This window comes from Rhinopithecus roxellana, chromosome 10 (genome assembly GCF_007565055.1).
Source record: "Rhinopithecus roxellana isolate Shanxi Qingling chromosome 10, ASM756505v1, whole genome shotgun sequence".
NCBI lineage: Eukaryota > Metazoa > Chordata > Mammalia > Primates > Cercopithecidae > Rhinopithecus > Rhinopithecus roxellana.
The window spans coordinates 83640493-83658076 of NC_044558.1; the positions used below are offsets into that span (position 1 = coordinate 83640493).

The 17584-nt window shown below is 42.7% G+C and overlaps 1 protein-coding gene across 1 annotated transcript in view; it reads right to left on the reverse strand.

Moving 5' to 3' along the window:
- The window catches only part of WDR66 (WD repeat domain 66), an 84992-nt gene that overhangs the window by 41979 nt on the left and 25429 nt on the right, over positions 1-17584 (reverse strand). Inside the window, exons 6-12 of the mRNA XM_030939191.1 lie at positions 16878-16989; positions 16553-16633; positions 10185-10262; positions 7358-7408; positions 4253-4467; positions 1245-1439; positions 306-556 (exon numbers count right to left, since the gene is read on the reverse strand). Of these exons, the coding sequence (XP_030795051.1) occupies positions 306-556; positions 1245-1439; positions 4253-4467; positions 7358-7408; positions 10185-10262; positions 16553-16633; positions 16878-16989 (983 nt within the window). The remainder of the gene's footprint in view (positions 1-305; positions 557-1244; positions 1440-4252; positions 4468-7357; positions 7409-10184; positions 10263-16552; positions 16634-16877; positions 16990-17584) is intronic.

The window sequence follows — 17584 nt, forward strand, 5'->3', positions numbered from 1 at the left end:
CATTCAAGAGATGTTGAGTCTGTGCCAGGCTTTGTTCTGGGTGCGGAGAAGACAGCAACTAACACAACAAAGCTCCTGTGCAGAGAAATGAACCGAAACGCATGGTCTCCTGGGGTTAGCGCACGGAGACGCGCAGAGAGCACTAGGCCCAGAACACCATGGGAGCCCCAGAGAGAAGGCGCCTCATCCAGTCTGCTGGGGGTTGGAGTTGGGGAGACTTCCTGGAGTTATGCCAGCCCAGGTGCATCCATCCCTTTCGGGGCTGTCCATGTGGAACCGATGGTAGGCTGATAAGATGAAAATACCTTCCGGGTTGTAGGTCAGACTCTGGACTCCAAGCCCCTTCTCAAAAACCCTGCTGAAAAGATATTGTTTGTTTTCATAATTCCACACTTTGATCATCCCACAGATGCTCCCGATGGCAATGAGGGGTTGATAGGGGTGGCAGGAGATGGCACAAATGGCATCCTTGGGCTCTACAAATAACTTCTCAAGTTTGGTCCCATCTGTTGTTAAGTGGTACACTGCGGCATCAGATGTTCCAATGATAAAATTCCTGTTTGCCAAGGAGAGACCAAACAATATCAGTGTTTGCAGGGAATGGGGCATGCCAGCTATTCTGCTTCTAATTGCACATAAAACGCCTCTGTCGTCTGTAATTTAGTGACATTATTAACCCAACATTTCCAAAAATATACCACCAATACCCAACAGCCTCCATTTGCAAGTGAAAAAGCCCACTTTTCTCCATGTAAATTGAGTCATTAAGTATGCAGATGGACAGTCAGTTGTACAATTAGCTAATCTGCACATGCAAATATTCATTTGTGTATGCAAATATGGAGTTTGGTGCACACATACAGATGTGCCTGTAAATGCTGCAAGGGTAATTAAGCAGACTCACAGATAATTCGGTCTTGAAATGTTATGGCTATTAATTATCCAGTGCCTTTAACCGCAGTGGCTAGGACAAGCTCAGCTTAGAGAAAAGAGACCAACCTTGAGCCAAAGACTCCAGACTCAACAGAGGTGAGAGCTCAGGGATCAGGACCTTCCAGCTTCCAGTTACTAAAGAGTCTTAATATTAAAGTCATGTTTCATTAATTTTTTAAATGATCCAATAGTTATCACAATCAGCCAGGGAGATATCCCAGGAACAACACGAACCTCCCACTGCATGCAAACTAAAGAAAACAGCGATCATTTTTCAACCATTCTAATGACTAGATTCATTAACAACTTACCTTAAGACAAAAAGGTCACCTTTTAAAGTACAGTCAGGAGGATAGTTTGATTTTTCGGTAGGAGGAGTTGCTGGGGTCTTTGAAAAGGACAGAGTTCTTATGGCGCCCAGTTTCAAGTGACTGTACCAGTTAACAATAGACAGGGTGTGATCATAGAACTTAATGTTACCCTTAATGTCGCCTGTGACAATGTAGCTGAAATGGAGAATAACATCAGTTTTGCAAATAGCAATAATAACAAGTAGTATCTATATAATACCTAATTATATGTCAGGCTCTGGATTCTGGGGCATTGCAAAAACTTAATTTAATACTGCCCGATGAGAATGCTTTTACTGTTATCCCAATTTACATCTAGGAAACTAACACTCAGAGAGTTAAGAAATTTGCTCAGGGCATTGTGTTGCCAGATTTAGCAGATAACAATACACATACCCAGTTACAGTTGAATATTTGTATCAAAAAATTTAGTGTAGCTGGACATGGTGGCTCATGTCTGTAATCCCAGCACTTTGGGAGGCCGAATTGGGCGGATCACCTGAGGTCAGGAGTTTGAGACCAGTCTGGCCAACATGGTGAAACCCCGCCTCTACTAAAAATACAGAAATTAGTCAGGTGTGGTGGTGCGCACCTATAATCCCAGCTACTCGGGAGGCTGAGGCAGGAGAATCGCTTGAACACAGAAGGCAGAGGTTGCAGTGAGCCAAGATTGCATCACTGCATTCCAGCCTGGGTGACAAGAGCAAAACTCCATCACCAAAAACAAAACAGACAAACAAACAAAAAATTTAGCATAAGTATATCCCAAATATTGCATGGGGCATATTTATACCTGGCAATTTTATTAGGGCCATGTGGCTTGACTATGCAGGGAATCCAGGTATATCTAAAGCAAAGTCCATGCTCTCTGCTAGGTTCTTCCCTGCCCTCCAAGATCAGCCATACACAACGGCGGTGGACAAGGATTTACACTCCCCATATAACTACAGATGACAATGGAGAGAATTGCTCCACCAGTCCTCCAAAGTCATGCAAGCTGGCAATGGGACACTAGCACTTTACAGGAAGGCACTACTGTTAATGTGATCATTAAAACCCTATCCAGTCATCACAGCAGAAGGCAGTGCCACGTGACAAAATGGCTTTCATTTCCAGTCCTCAGATCCATCCCAAATGGGCTTTTTAAAAAAGACTTTGACATAATTCTAATCATGGGGGGGCAGACGAGGAGGATTTTCTCTTACATATGCAGAGTGGTTAAATGAGGTTTCTGATTAATAAGCAAGGCAGGTGGACCGAGTAATTGGCTTGAACATCTGCCACTGCCCTCTGCTGGACAGAAGCAGCAATACTGACCAAGTATTTTCAGAGACCTTTTCCTTCTTGGACTCACAGATCCTGACCGGGTTTTATTAACTTGGAGAACTCAGGCCTGGTCTTCACTGGATCCTAACCCCCAACCGAGTAAATGTTGATTGCATCATGGCCAACTGCAGCTCTACTATCTTCTCACCCCACTGAGTGAGGGTGACAATTTGCATTTCTCTTTGTAAAACCATGTCAAGACCTCACTGTTCCCCTGCATCAAAAGGCGAATGGAAGCAAATGGGCATTTTGAAAGCAGATGGCCCAGTGACTCTAGCCATATGGGCAGGGTCCCCGTCACTAGGCAATTTTCTCCACACCTTCGGGAACTTCTCTCACACACTGATGATGGCTGCCATTTACCTAGGATTCCCCTGCGCCAAGCATGTGCAAAGAGTTTTACATCCCTATCTCGTGAAATCCTCATAAAACCACTCTGAGAGAAATAGTACCATCATGCCCATTTTACAGATGAAGAAATAGAGGCTCAGCAAGGTTAAGTTCCTTTCTCAAGGTCACTCAGTAAGGAAGGGACCCAGCTGAAATGAGAACCCTGTCCTAATTGAGGACTTAATGACCATCTGTGAGTCCCCACAGCCACTCAAAATCAGAGTTAGTGAATTTTATTAAGTTCTGATGCATTTGATCTTCTCACAATGGGTAAATATTATTTTTGTTTTGTTTTGAGACTGAGTCTCGCTCTGTCGCCCAGACTGGAGCGCAGTGGTCAAATCTTGGCTCACTGCAACCTCTGCCTCCTGGGTTCAAGTGATTCTCATGCCTCAGCTTCCTGAGAAGCTGGGACTAGAGTCGCATGCCGCTACACCTGGTTAATTTTTATATTTTTAGTAGAGACAGGGTTTCACCATGTTGGCTAGGCTGGTCTCAAACTCCTGAGACCACCCGCCTCAGCCTCCCAAAGTGCTGGGATTACAGGCATGAGCCACCTCTCCAAACTGTAAATGTTATTTTGTAATCAGACAAAAACAATATAGCTATTCAAATTCTTTTCTTACATTTAATGCATGTAAAATGTTGCATGCAAAATCCACCCAATTCGCACAGAAGAAAAAATCTAGTTCCTTTTTGTTTCATCAACACAAAGGGATTTTTTTAACATAACGCATGCGCATGACTTTTTTAAAAATCTAATTAGTATAAATGGAACTATAAAAAGAAGTAAATCCACCCCCGATCCCTGATCTTAGTTCTCAGTTCTTTTTCTCAGAGGCAACCAATCTTCCCAGTTCATTATGACTCTCCCCAGAATATTCTATGCATATACAAAATACGCATATACATCCAAAAGAGGTTTTGTTTTGTTTTGTTTTGTTTTTCAAGACAGGAGAGTCTCACTCTGACACCCAGTTTGGAGTACAGTGGCAATGATAGCTCATTGCAGCCTCAAACTCCCGGGCTCAAGCAATCCTCCCATCTCTCTCTCTTTTTTGTTTTTTGGTAGAGATAGGGTCTCACTGTATTGCCCAGGCTGGTCTCGAACTTCTGGCCTCATGTGATCCTCCCACCTTTGCCTCCCAAAGAACTGAAATTAGAGGTGTAAGCCACTATGCCCAACCTCCCATAACAATTTTTAAATATTTTTATAATCATCCATAGCTACCTTTTAATTAAGTTAAAATTACCTATCAATTGTAGTAAGCACAGTGATGCCCTCTTTCTGCAAATGAACCAATTTACAAGGCTTGATATAGGGAAAGCCCAAAAAGGTGGAGGCAGATGAGGGTGGGCGGTGTATGTCCCAGACAACCAGCTTCCCTTCCATTGTTGCTGAGAGTATTTGTGTTAAATTCGAGTGAAAGATGGACTGGCTAAACTTTCCCACAAGCTTGTTGAAGGTCTGTGTTTCAAAAGAAAGGTTATAGTTACTGTTGGCAATAAATATAAAACAAAGCATTTATCAACACGATATTTTATAATGTTATGCTGAAATATACTGAGAAAAAGAGAAAGAAAAAGAAAATAATCACTAAAACCGTCTCCCGTGGATTGCCATGGTCCAGGCAGTTCTGAACCTCTGGAGGTTTGCTAAGAGCAAGTGAAGGGTTATGTACTCTGTTCAATTACATTGTTTGTTTAAAGCAAATGAGAGAGTGGTTATTCACTGTTTATACCTGTTAAACTTCTCTTATGGAGGTTTCAGAGACTGGTGAAGAAGCTAATGCCTGTTGTGAGTCAAAGCATGCTCTGGTTATAAAATAGCATAAAATAATTCTCCCAGTCTCCTTTGATCATAAGGTATTTTCCCATCAGTAGAAAATATTTAGGCACTGTACATAGAAATGCCCTATTCTCTATGCTGTCCAATTCTCTAATAATACAGAGAAGATCCAAAGGTTTACCTCTTCTGATTTGAACACAAGAGGAATAGTAAAATAATAATTAGTCAAACAAGAGTACCAAGTTCTTTCTAAGAGCAGCACTGTTTCAACACATTTTTATCATTTCAAATGGCTCATTATTTGTGGATTCTGTATTTGCAAATTCACCTACTTGTAAGAATTGATTTGTAATCCAAAAATCAATACTTGCAGCACTCTCACGGTCATTTGCCAAAGTGCATGTGCAGTGTGACAAATAATTTTACTCATTCAACATGCACATTTCCAGTTGAGGGCAAGCAGGGCAATGCTTTGCCTTCTTGTCTGAGCTCTGACTATAAACAAGTGTCCTTTTCATGGTCTATTTAGTGCCATGTTGTTTGCATTTTTGGGTGCTTTTTCTTGGTGATTTTAGTATTTAAATTGACCCCCAAACATAGTGCTAAAGTGCTATCTAGTGTTCCTAAGCAAAAGAATGCTATGATGTGCCTTATGGAGAAAATACGTGGGTTAGATGAGTTTTGTTCAAGTCATGAGTTATAGTGCTGTTGGCCATGAGCTCAATGTTAATGAATCAATGTTATATATTAAATAAAATGTCTTTCAACATGAATACACATAAAACAAGGTTATGTATTGATCAGTTAGCTGGTGAAAATGTGACCAGAGGCTCAAAGAAACCTACCCTATATTTCCCTTAAGAGCAATAATTTAGTATCTGCTAATTTGGTGTTTGCAGAGACTTTATAGAACATAACTACCAACAACGAGAATTGACAGTATTTTTTAGTACTTTCATTTATGAAAAACAAGTCTGCAGACAGAATAATCTCCTTGTGCCCGTTTGTCTCAACTTTTTATTTTCTGTTTTTGTCTTTTGGCATGCCCTCTTAAGAAATAAATTTCTAGGTCCGGCGCGGTGGCTCAAGCCTGTAATCCCAGCACTTTGGGAGGTCGAGGCGGGCGGATCACGAGGTCAGGAGATCGAGACCATCCTGGCTAACATGGTGAAACCCCGTTTCTACTCAAAAATACAAAAAACTAGCCGGGCGAGGTGGCGGGCGCCTGTAGTCCCAGCTACCCGGGAGGCTGAGGCAGGAGAATGGCGTGAACCCGGGAGGCGGAGCTTGCAGTGAGCTGAGATCCGGCCACTGCACTCCAGCCCGGGCCACAGAGCGAGACTCCGTCTCAAAAAAATATATAAATAAATAAATAAATTTCTACAAATCATACTAAGAGAGAAGCAAGTATGCAGGAAACTCATCATCAGGTGCTCCCTAAGCGCAGGTTACATGGGCAGCAAATGCAGAATATGCTACAGGAGATGACTCAAGTTCCACCTCAGACACAAGAGCTTGCGGTAAGCAAGCAAGATAAAACGTTTTCTCCGCGGGGCGCGGTGGCTCACGCCTGTAATCCCAGCACTTTGGGAGGCCGAGGCGGGCGAATCACAAGGTCAGGAGATCGAGACCATGGTGAAACCCCGTCTCTACTAAAAATACAAAAAACTAGCCGCGCAGTGGCGGACGCCTGTAGTCCCAGCTACTTGGGAGGCTGAGGCAGGAGAATGGCGTGAACCCGGGAGGCGGAGCTTGCAGTGAGCCAAGATCGCGCCACTGCACTCCAGCCAGGGGGACAGAGCTAGACTTTGTCTCAAAAAAAAAAAAAAAAAAAAAAAATGTTTTCTCAACATCTGGTTCACCTCCCTCTTACTGGCTCTTAAACATCTAAATACCTAATATCATATATTATTCTGAAACTGAGCAGCTTTATAAGGGATCCACTCACGTTCAAAAACTCTGCTTATTCTTTTTTTTTTTAAATACAGGGTCTCACTGTGTTGCCCAGGCTGGAATGCGGTGGCACAAACACAGCTCACTGCAGCCTCGATCACCTGGGCTCAAGGGCTCAAGTGATCCTCCCACCTCAGTCTTCCGAGTAGCTGGGACTACAGGCTCATACCACCCTGGCTGGTAATTTTTTATTTTTTTAATTTTTTTTTTAGTAGAAACAAAGTCTAGCCTGTGTTGCCCAGGCTGGTCTCAAACTCCTGAGCTCAAATGATCCTCCCACCTGGGTGTCCCAAAGTGCTGGGATTACAGTTGAGAGCCACTGCACCCCACAACTTTCCTTCCTTGTCAATATGCACATACACATTCTAAAAGCCATCACTTTTTTATATTTTCTCACGGCAGTAACTCTTTTTATAACATTTTATTTTTAACAATACTTCCATTATTTTCAACCAACAATTCAACATGTATACGGGACCCAAGTAAAATTTTTCCAATTATTTCCCAGTAGCTTAATGTCAAGATGTACAAAGAGTAGCCCGAAGCAGCTAAGCTTGCACATAAATATTTATTCCCCACAAAATCTGAAGGACAAAAATGCAACAGGCATACTCACTTTTTCTGTTAAAAGTGGGGCACTGTGAGCCAGTGTATCCCTCTCTTCATACTGATAAGAGGAAAAAATAATCACTACTCAAAAAGACTCAGTTTCCAAAGGAAACTATATTAATAATGAAACCAAAACAAATACATCTAAACAAGGTCAGAAATGTGCATTTTCTACAGGTGAGAGAACTTGCCGCCTTGGGAAATATCTAAAAACATTCTGAAAGAAAAGCAAATACATAAAAAATATAAAAAATACCACAAATGATTATGACTTTTTTTTGAGATGGAGTTATATATTAAATAAGGTGTCTTTAAACAAAAACACATCTATCGCCCAGCCTGGATGCGGTGGTGCGATCTCAGCTCACTGCAAACTCCGCCTCCCAGGTTCAAGCAATTCTCCTGCCTCAGCCTCCTGAGTAGCTGAGGTTACAGGAGCGCACTACCATGCACAGATAATTTTTTTTTTTTTTTTTTTTTTTTTTTTTTTTTTTTTTTTTTTTTTGAGACGGAGTCTTGCTCTGCCGCCCAGGCTGGAGTGCAGTGGCCGGCTCTCAGCTCACTGCAAGCTCCGCCTCCCGGGTTCACGCCATTCTCCTGTCTCAGCCTCCCGAGTAGCTGGGACTACAGGCGTCCGCCTCGTCGCCCGGCTAGTTTTTTTGTATTTTTTAGTAGAGACGGGGTTTCACCGTGTTAGCCAGGATGGTCTCGATCTCCTGACCTCGTGATCCGCCCGTCTCGGCCTCCCAAAGTGCTGGGAGTACAGGCTTGAGCCACCGCGCCCGGCCAATTTTTTTTTTTTTTTTTAAGTAGAGATGGGGTTTTGCCATGTTGGCCAGGCTGGTCTCGAACTCCTGACCTCAGGTGATCCGCCCTCCTCAGCCTCCCAAAGTGTTGAGATTACAGGCGTGAGCCACCGCAGCCGACCTTAAGGTGTTTATTAAAGTTTTAAAGCCTTATTAACAGATAATTCAAATTTGTAGTAAGTACTAAGTAAAGTCACAACTCGCTGGGCATGGTGGCTCACGCCTATAATCCTAGGACTTTGGGAGACCAAGGTGGGCAGATCACTTGAGGTCAGGAGTTTGAGACCAGCCTGGCCAACACGGAGAAACCCCATCTCTACTAAAAATACAAAAATTAGCCAGGTGTGGTGGCAGGTTCCTGTAATCTCAGCTACTCGGGAGGCTGAGATAGGAGAATTGCTTGAACCTGAGAGGCCGAGGTTGCAGTGAGCTGAGATCGCACCACTGCACTGCAGCCTGGGTGACAGAGTAAGACCCCATCTCAAAAATAAAATAAAATAAAGATATAATAAATACCTTAAATAATGACTATCACTGACAATCAGTGTTCAATGTGTTTTGGTTTTGCTTTACAATTTTTTATTGAGGTAAAATTCACTTAATATAAAATTAATCAAAACCACGTTAAAGTGTCACTTAACATAAAATTAATCATAATGTGTACAATTAATCATAAAGTGTACAATTCAGTAGTGTTTCATACATTCACAATGGTGAGCAACCATCTAGATCCAAGACATTTTCATAACCCCAAAAGGAAATCTCCTACCCATCAAGCAGCCACTCAGTCGCTCCCCAGGACTTGAAAACCACCAGTTTCCTCTGTATCTGTGGACTTACCTATGCTGGACATTCCATAGAAATGGCATCATACAACATGTGACTTTCATGTCTGGGGTCTTTCATTTAGCATCATGCCTTCAAGGCTGATCCATGTCACAGCATGTATCAGTACTTCATACAATAACATTCCATTGTATGGACAGGCCACATTTTGTTTACCTAATCATCAGTAGATGAACATTTGGCTTGTTTCTACCTTTTGGTTATTACAAATAACCATATAGTGCTGCTGCTGCTGTGAACATTTGTGTAGAAGCATTTGTTCGAATGCTTCTTTTCAATTCTTTTACATCTCACCTTGGAATTGCTGAGTTACATTATTCCATGTTTAACTTGGAACGTTTTTTGTTTTGTTGTGTTTTGTTTTGTTGACACAGAGTCTCACTCTGTTGCCCAGGCTGGAGTGCAGTGGCACCATCACCATCACAGCTCACTGCAGCCTCAAACTCCAGGGCTCAAGCAATCCTTCAGCCTCAGCCTCTTGAGCAGCTGGGACTACAGGGATGCATCACCATGTGCTGTTAATTTTTTTTAAATAATTTTTTGTAGGGATGAGGTCTTGTTATGTTGCCCAGGCTAGTCTTAAACTCCTGGCCTCAAGTGCTCCTCCTGCCTTGGCCTCCCATGGTGCTGGAAATACAGTCACAAGCCATTGTACTCAGCCTCAATGTTTTTTATTCTCATGATTTCGCCCTGTGTCAGTATATGTATCACTAATCTGTTTGCTAATTCCTTTCTAAAAGGGAAAAAAGACCAAGGTCTCAAAAAAATCTGTATTTTAGAGCCAGGTATGGCCGGCTCACCCCTCTAATCCCAGTTATTTGAGAAGATAAAATGGGAAGATCACTTGAGCCCAGGAGTCTGAGGCAGCCTGGGCAACATAGTGAGATCTTGTCTCCAAAAACCCACAAAACTTGTATTTTAGTCTTGTTAAATAAATTCAAATAAACATTTGCCTCATTGCTTTAATAAAATTTAATAAATAAAATTGAATTATTTGCTTCTGATTTAATATGCTAATTTCAAATGGGACTAAACACTATAATTAAATAAAAACATTTTAATATATATTCATTGCTTCCTAAGTAGAGATACTATATTGTTACATTACTGAAACATTTGTACTCAAAGAATGAACACATACTTCTACCCACATTTAAGACAAATAAAAATATTTCTACTTACCCATGCATAATATATTGCCTGTGTTTTACTATTGCTCACCAATTCTTTATTATTTGTTGGGTTAAAAGTAAGGTAGTTCTGAAATATAAAGTATGAAAATACATTAATGATAAATTTTCTGTTTCTGGTTAAGCTGAATGTTAAAATTAAATAATAATTTTAATTAAAACAAATGAGTAGGGGCCAGGCACGGTGGCTCACTCCTGTAATCCCAACAGTTTGGGAGGTCGAGGTGGGCAGATCACCTGAGGTCGGGAGTTTGTGACCAGCCTGACCAACATGGAGAAACCCCGTCTCTACTGAAAATACAAAATTAGCCAGGCATGGTGACACATGCCTGTAATCCCAGCTACTCGGGAGGCTGAGACAGGAGAATTGCTTGAACCCACGAGGTGGAGGTTGTGGTGAGCAGAGGTTGCGCCATTGCACTCTAGCCTGAGCAACAAGAGCGAAACTCCATCTCAAAACACACACACACACGCACACACACACACTAGGAATATAAAACAGAAAAGATACAGCATTTGGTAAAAAATAGGAATATCATTTAAATACTGGTGATTAAAATAAATAGTGTCAAATGTGTTCCCCTTCCAGTCTGATCTATTAAATTTCATCATCCATAAATTGGAACAAGCTTTTCTTTTTTTTTTTTTTTTTTTTGAGCCAGAGTCTTGCTCTGTCACCTAGATTGGAGTATAGTGGCGCAATCTCAGCTCACTGCAGACTCCGTCTCCTGGGTTCAAGTAATTCTCCTGCCTCAGCCTCCCGAGTAGTTGAGACTACAGACATGTGCCACCATGCCCAGCTAATTTTTATATTTTTAGTAGAGACGGGGTTTCACCATGTTGCCCAGGTTGGTATCGAACCCTATCTCAAGCGATCCACCCACCTAAGCCTCCCAAAGTGCTGGGATTACAGGTGTGGGCCACTGCACCTGGCTGTAACAAGCTTTTCTGACAGTGATCAATTTAAAATAATAACAATAATAATAATAAAATAAATTGAAACAAGCAAAAGTAAACCGGTATTCACCAATAACCTTTATTCTGTATCCTTTTAAAGACTGCTGCATATATATTTCTAAATTTGACAGGGCCACACAGTATCTTGGAATGAATGCAAGATATTGGAAGGGGATTCTAATTCCTGCCAAGATGGTGAATAGCATGGGCTGCTGGCTCCCTTCCCAAAAATCAACCCTGCAGAAACTATGGAAGTGAAGGAAACTTTAAACACTCAAACGAAACAGTCACAGCAAGAACAACAAAGCAAGCTCTTCCTGGGGAGCCACGGGGTATGTGTTTGAAATGTGCATGGGAGGTGGGTGGCTACAGCCTGGGGTGAAGGGCTACAGGAGACAGCACTGAGGGACAGGCTGGAGAAAAGCTTTTTAAGTTCCATTTCTACCATTTCCACCCCGTCTCCACGCCTATTCCTTACCTATCATTTTCCAAACATTTTATGAATGTTACATACCACAGGAGTGTAAACTACCAATGCCAGTATTTGAGAATTCATATCAGAACAGCACAAAAGCCCGGGCAGGGTAAGGAATTGGCAAAAGCAAGTGCATGAAGCAGACTTCACAAAGCCTGAAAATCAGCCTCAAACCACCTCAAGCTCTGATTAAGCTGAAGCACTCTGCTAAGGGCCTTTAAGAAGCAAAAGTCAGTCTTCTTTGGAGGAAGTCATCTCGAGCCTCAAATTTATTTCTACACTTTAAAAAACACAACATCAGGCATTCAGTAAAAAATAGCAAGGCACATGAAAGAGATACCTCCAGGTCAGGCACTGTGGTATATGCCTGGAATCCCAGCACTTTGCAAGGCTGAGGCAGGAGGATCGCTTGAGGCCAGGAGTTCAAGACCAGCCTGGGCAACAGAGCAAGACCCCATCTCAAAAAAGAAAAGAAAAGAAAAAAGACCCATCCAAATGACTGAAAACCAAGGGGAAAAAGCAATCGGCAGAAAGAAGCCACAGGAGATCCGAGTATTGAGGTGGTTAGACACAGACATGACAATCACTGGATTAACATGCAGGAAAGTAGAGGACAAGATGGGGAATCTCAGCAGATAGCTCTACTTAAAAAGGAATCAAATGGAAGCTCTAGACCTGAAAAAATGATTTAAAATGCTCAATAGACAGTTTAACAAAAATTTAGATATAGCCAAAGAAAGAACGAGTCAGCAGGAAAGGAAGACAAATTATAGTAGAAAACATCCAGACTGAAGCAGAAACAGATGCAAGGATAAAAAATACAGAAAAGAAAATAAAAGACCAGTGGGACAAGACCAGAAAAGGTCTAACATATATGTAATTGGAGCCCCAGAAGGAGAATAAAGAAAGAATGTGGCAGAAGACATGTGTAAAGAGGTAATGGTTGAGAATTTTCCAAAACTGAGAAGAGATATAACATCCCAGGTTCAAGAAATCCTAAAGGATAAACTTTACAAAAATCAACAACATACCCACATCCACATAGACACATCACTGAAAAGCTGCTGGGGTTGGTGCAGCAGTGGCTCATGCCTATAATCCCTGCACCTTGGGAGACTGAGGTGGGAAGGTCACTTGAGCCCAGGAGTTTGGGACCAGCCTGGGCAACACAGCGAGACCCTATCTCTACAAAAAAAGAAAAAAAAATTAGCCAGGTGTAGTGGTGCTACCTGGGAGACTGAGGTGGGAGAATCACTTGAGCCTAAGAGATCCAGGCTGCAATGAGTGGTGACTGTGCCACTGCACTTCAGCCTAGGTGATGGAGTGAGACCCTGTCTCAAAAACAGAACATAACAACAAGAACAAATAAATCCTGCTGAAAATCAAGGGAAAAATCTGTAAAAACAGCTGGGGGCCAAAGAGAGAGATACACAACATTCAATACAGGGATTGACAGCTGACTTTTCAACAGAAACAGTAGAAACCAGAAGACAACAGAATCACATCCTTGAAGATATGAAGTGCTAAAAGAAAATACTACCAGTCTAGAATTCCATACCAAAGGAAAATCTCCTTCAAAAATAAAGACTTGTCCATGAACATTCACAACAGCTTTATTTTTAATAGCCACAACCAGGAAACAACCCAATGTCCATTAACAGTGAATTAGTAAGGTTACATACCTATTCAATGCGCTACTATTCAACAATAAAAAGAAATACACTACTGATATGTGCAACAACAAAACCGAGTGAAAGAAACCAAAGCTCTCTGTAAATGGAGTCTATTTATTATACATGAAATTCTAGAAAAAGCAAACTGATGAACAATAATCAGGATGGTAAACATTAGGAGATGGATGGAGGAATCAGATCACACCTTGAAGGCCACATGTCATGGAATTTTAATGTTAATCTGAGGACAACGAGAAGTTACTGAAGGATTTTAAGTACAGGAGTGATGTAATATTTTAATTATTTAAAAATAACTCTCTGGCCGGGCATGGTGGCTCACGCCTATAATCCCAGCACTTTGGGAGGCCAAGGCAGGCGGATCACAAGGTCAAGAGATCGAGACCGTCATGGCTAACATGGTGAAACCCCGTCTGTACTAAAAATACAAAAAATTAGCTGGGCATGGTGGCACGTGCCTGTAGTCCCAGCTACCCGAGAGGCTGAGGCAGGAGAATCGCTTGAACCCAGGAGGCGGAGGTTGTAGGAACCGAGATTGCGCCACTGCACTCCAGCCTGGGTGACAGAGTGAGATTCCATCTCAAAAAAAAAAATAAGAAAATAAAGAAAATAAAACAAAACAAAAAACAGTCTGAATGCTGTGGGAAGATTGTTAGAGAGTGAAGAGAGAGTGAAAGCAGAGAGACCAGTGGGCCAGATGGTGCAGGTAGAGGTGACTGTGGCCTGGACTAGGATGGTGGCAACAGAGGTGGAGAGGAGAGGGAAGATTTCAGGATATGTCTTGGAAGTAAATAGCCTTGGGAATAGATGACAATATCCAAGAAGAAAGCATAGCAAGAAGAGGGCTGGGTGTGGTGGCTCACGCCTGTAATCCCAACACTTTGGGAGGCTGAGGTAGGTGGATGGCTTGAGCGTAGGAGTTGGAGACCACACTGGTCAACATGGCAAAACTCTGTCTCTGTAAAAAATTTAAAAATTAGCTGGGCATGATAGTGTGCACCTGTAGTTCCAGCTACTCAGGAGGCTGAGGTAGGAGGACTGCTTGAGCTCAGGAGGCAGAGGCTGCAGTGAGCTGGGATTGTGCCACTATACTCCAGCCTGGACAACAGGGAGACCCTGTCTCAAAAAAGATTTTTTTGCATTTTAATAATTTTAAATTTAGGCCGAGCGCAGTGGCTCAAGCCTGTAATCCCAGCACGTTGGGAGGCTGAGACGGGCGGATCACGAGGTCAGGAGATCGACACCATCCTGGCTAACACGGTGAAACCCCGTCTCTACTAAAAAATACAAAAAAACTAGCTGGGCGAGGTGGCGGGCGCCTGTAGTCCCAGCTACTCGGGAGGCTGAGGCAGGAGAAGGGCGTAAACCTGGGAGGCGGAGCTTGTAGTGAGCTGAGATCCGGCCACTGCACTCCAGCCTGGGCGACAGAGCGAGACTCCGTCTCAAAAAAAAAAAAAAAATTTTTTTTAATTTAAATCACCATGTGTACTCAGCAAGGTTGCAAGGTACAAAATCAACACACAAAAATCAGCTGTCTTTTTATACACTAGCAATGAACAATCTAAAAAGGACATTAAGAAAACAAATCCATTTAAAATAGCATCAAAAAACACAAAATCCTTAGGAATAAATTTAACCAGGAGGTGAAGACTTGAGCTCTGGAAATTACAAAACTTTCCTGAAAGAAATTAAAGAAGACATAAATAAATGGCAAGGCATCCCATGCTCATGGATTAGAAGACGATGCTGTGAAAACGATGACACCACCCAAAGTGATCTACAGATTCAATGCAAAATCGCTATCAAAACCCCAATGGCGTTTTTTGCAGCAATAGAAAAACCCATCCTAAATAGCCACATATGGTTGGTGGCTACTGTGTTAGCACAACCTTAAGGAGTAAGAAATATTTTTTTAGGGGCAAGAGGAATGTTGGGGGGAAAGGAAAGAAGATGGACATATGGCTGCATAACCATATTTCCCTGGCTGAGTCTAGTCACCCAAACCCTCTGGGATTTAGATCCTGCAAGTCAGGCATGTACTTATCACAGTGCCTGGCACAGAACAGGTACTCGATAAATATATGACAAATGAAGCATGCAAGGATGAAAGAGACAAGTCACAACAGCAGGGAGCAGCGACCCAGGAAAAAAGACGACCTGATGGAAACTTGCTGGGTGTCCGTGGCAAGTCACCTCATGTAAGTTGGGAGCAATAATAATAACTTCCCTATACTCCTCAGAGTTAGTTTTACAAGGTTCGAAGCAGTTAAAAGCACACTTATAGAATAAGAAAGACTGCCGGGTGGGTGATTTTAGACAAAGTATTTAATAATTAATGGTAGTATTCCACAGATATTAATATCTATTTTGCTAGCATGTTTGCATGGATTATGTGAGATAATGTAAGTAAAGAAAGCAGACTCTGGAACTTGAAAAATATTAGCTATTATAGCTATTATAGTCAAGTAAAATGAATCAGGAAATGAAAGGGTTTTAAAAACTCTACTGACGCCAGGCGTGGTGGCTCACGCCTGTAATCCCAACACTTTGGGAGGCCGAGGTGGGCGGATCACCTGAGGTTGAGAGTTCGAGACCAGCTTGACCAACATGGAGAAAACCCATCTCTACTAAAAAAATACAAAATTAGCCAGGCGTGGTGGTGCACGTCTGTAATCCCAGCTACTCGGAAGGCTGAGGCAGGAGAATCACTTGAACCTGGGAGGCAGGATTTGTGTTGAGCCGAGATCATGCCACTGCACTCCAGACTCCAGCCTGGGCACCAAGAGCGAAACTCTGTCTCAAAAAAAAAAAAAAAAACACTCTACTGCAGCATAACACAACTCCCCTGAAACAAAAAGCAGGTTTTGGCCCAGCATCAGTAGAACTTTGTTTTTGTTTTTTTGAGATGGAGTCTTACTTTGTCACTCAGGCTGGAGTGCAGTGGCACAATCTTGGCTCACTGCAACCTCTGCCTCCCAGGTTCAAGCAATTCTTATGCCTCAGCCTTCCAAGTAGCTGGGACTATAGGCATGTGCCACCACGCCCAGGGAATTTTTGTATTTTTAGTAGAGACGGGCTTCACCATGTTGGCCAGGCTGGCCTTGAACTCCTGACCTCAAGTGATAACCCACCTCAGCCTCCCAAAGTTCTGGGATTACAGGTGTGAGTCACCGCGCCCAGGCTGGTCTGGCACCCATATAACTTTAGTTGATATTTACAGGCTCCAATTGAACTCACCTGAACACCGTACTCTTTGGGGAGTTCGAGAGTGCATGCTGGTGTTTCCACTGCCAAAGTCCACTTCCAGATGCACACCTTCTGTAGGTGACAGCAGAGAGAGGGGCATGAGAAATTCTTTGAAGTCTGCTAAAGTAACTTACACCTCTTGTGGTGACCCCAAAACTTCAAGTAACTAAGGACAGAGGCCCAGACTCTGTGCTGTGGAGTCTGGTCTTTTGAGAACATCACAAACATCATGCAGCCTGAACAGAGCTGCCCACGGGGACACTCTGGACGGGCCAGCCAGCTCGCTGAAGCTGACCCAAAGGGCCAGGGCCTTTACCTGGACTTCAGCATCTGAGATGGTTGCCAGATACTTGGCGTCATGGGTCATGGCCATGGCCCTGATGCCATTCCCTTCGGGGCAGCTGTCAAATATCGTGTGCACAGGAATACTGCAAAACAGGACAAGGGGTGACACTTGCTGAGGTCTCCCTGGCTTCCCAGAGAGGCCCAGGGCAGGTCTGAGCTCAGCCCAAACCTCTCCAAAACAGAACAAAATGTGATCTATCCATACAATGGAATCTTTTTGAGCCATAGAAGGGAATGAAGCACTGACACATGCTATGATATGACATGGATGAGCCTCGAAAACGATGCTAAGTCAAAGAAGCCAGGTTCGAAAGGTGCAGAGTGTACGAGTCCACTCATATGAAATGGCCAGAATAGGCAAACCCATGGAGACAGATAATGGGTGCAGGGTGTCCTTCTGGGGTGGTGAAAACGTTTTGGAACTAGATAGAGATAATGGTTGCATAACAGTGTAAATGTATTAAATGTCACCAAACTGCAAGCTTTAAAATGGTCAGTTTTATGTCATGCGAATTTAACCTCAACAACAACAGTAATCAAGCCTAACTCAAGGCAATGGGCCTGCTGTTTGCCCTCTTCACAAGCTCTAGTTTCTCATTCACTAGGTACCAGGCACTGATTCTGTGCCAGGTTGTGCCTGGCAGGAAGGATGTAAATATGAAAAGATAACTAGGACAA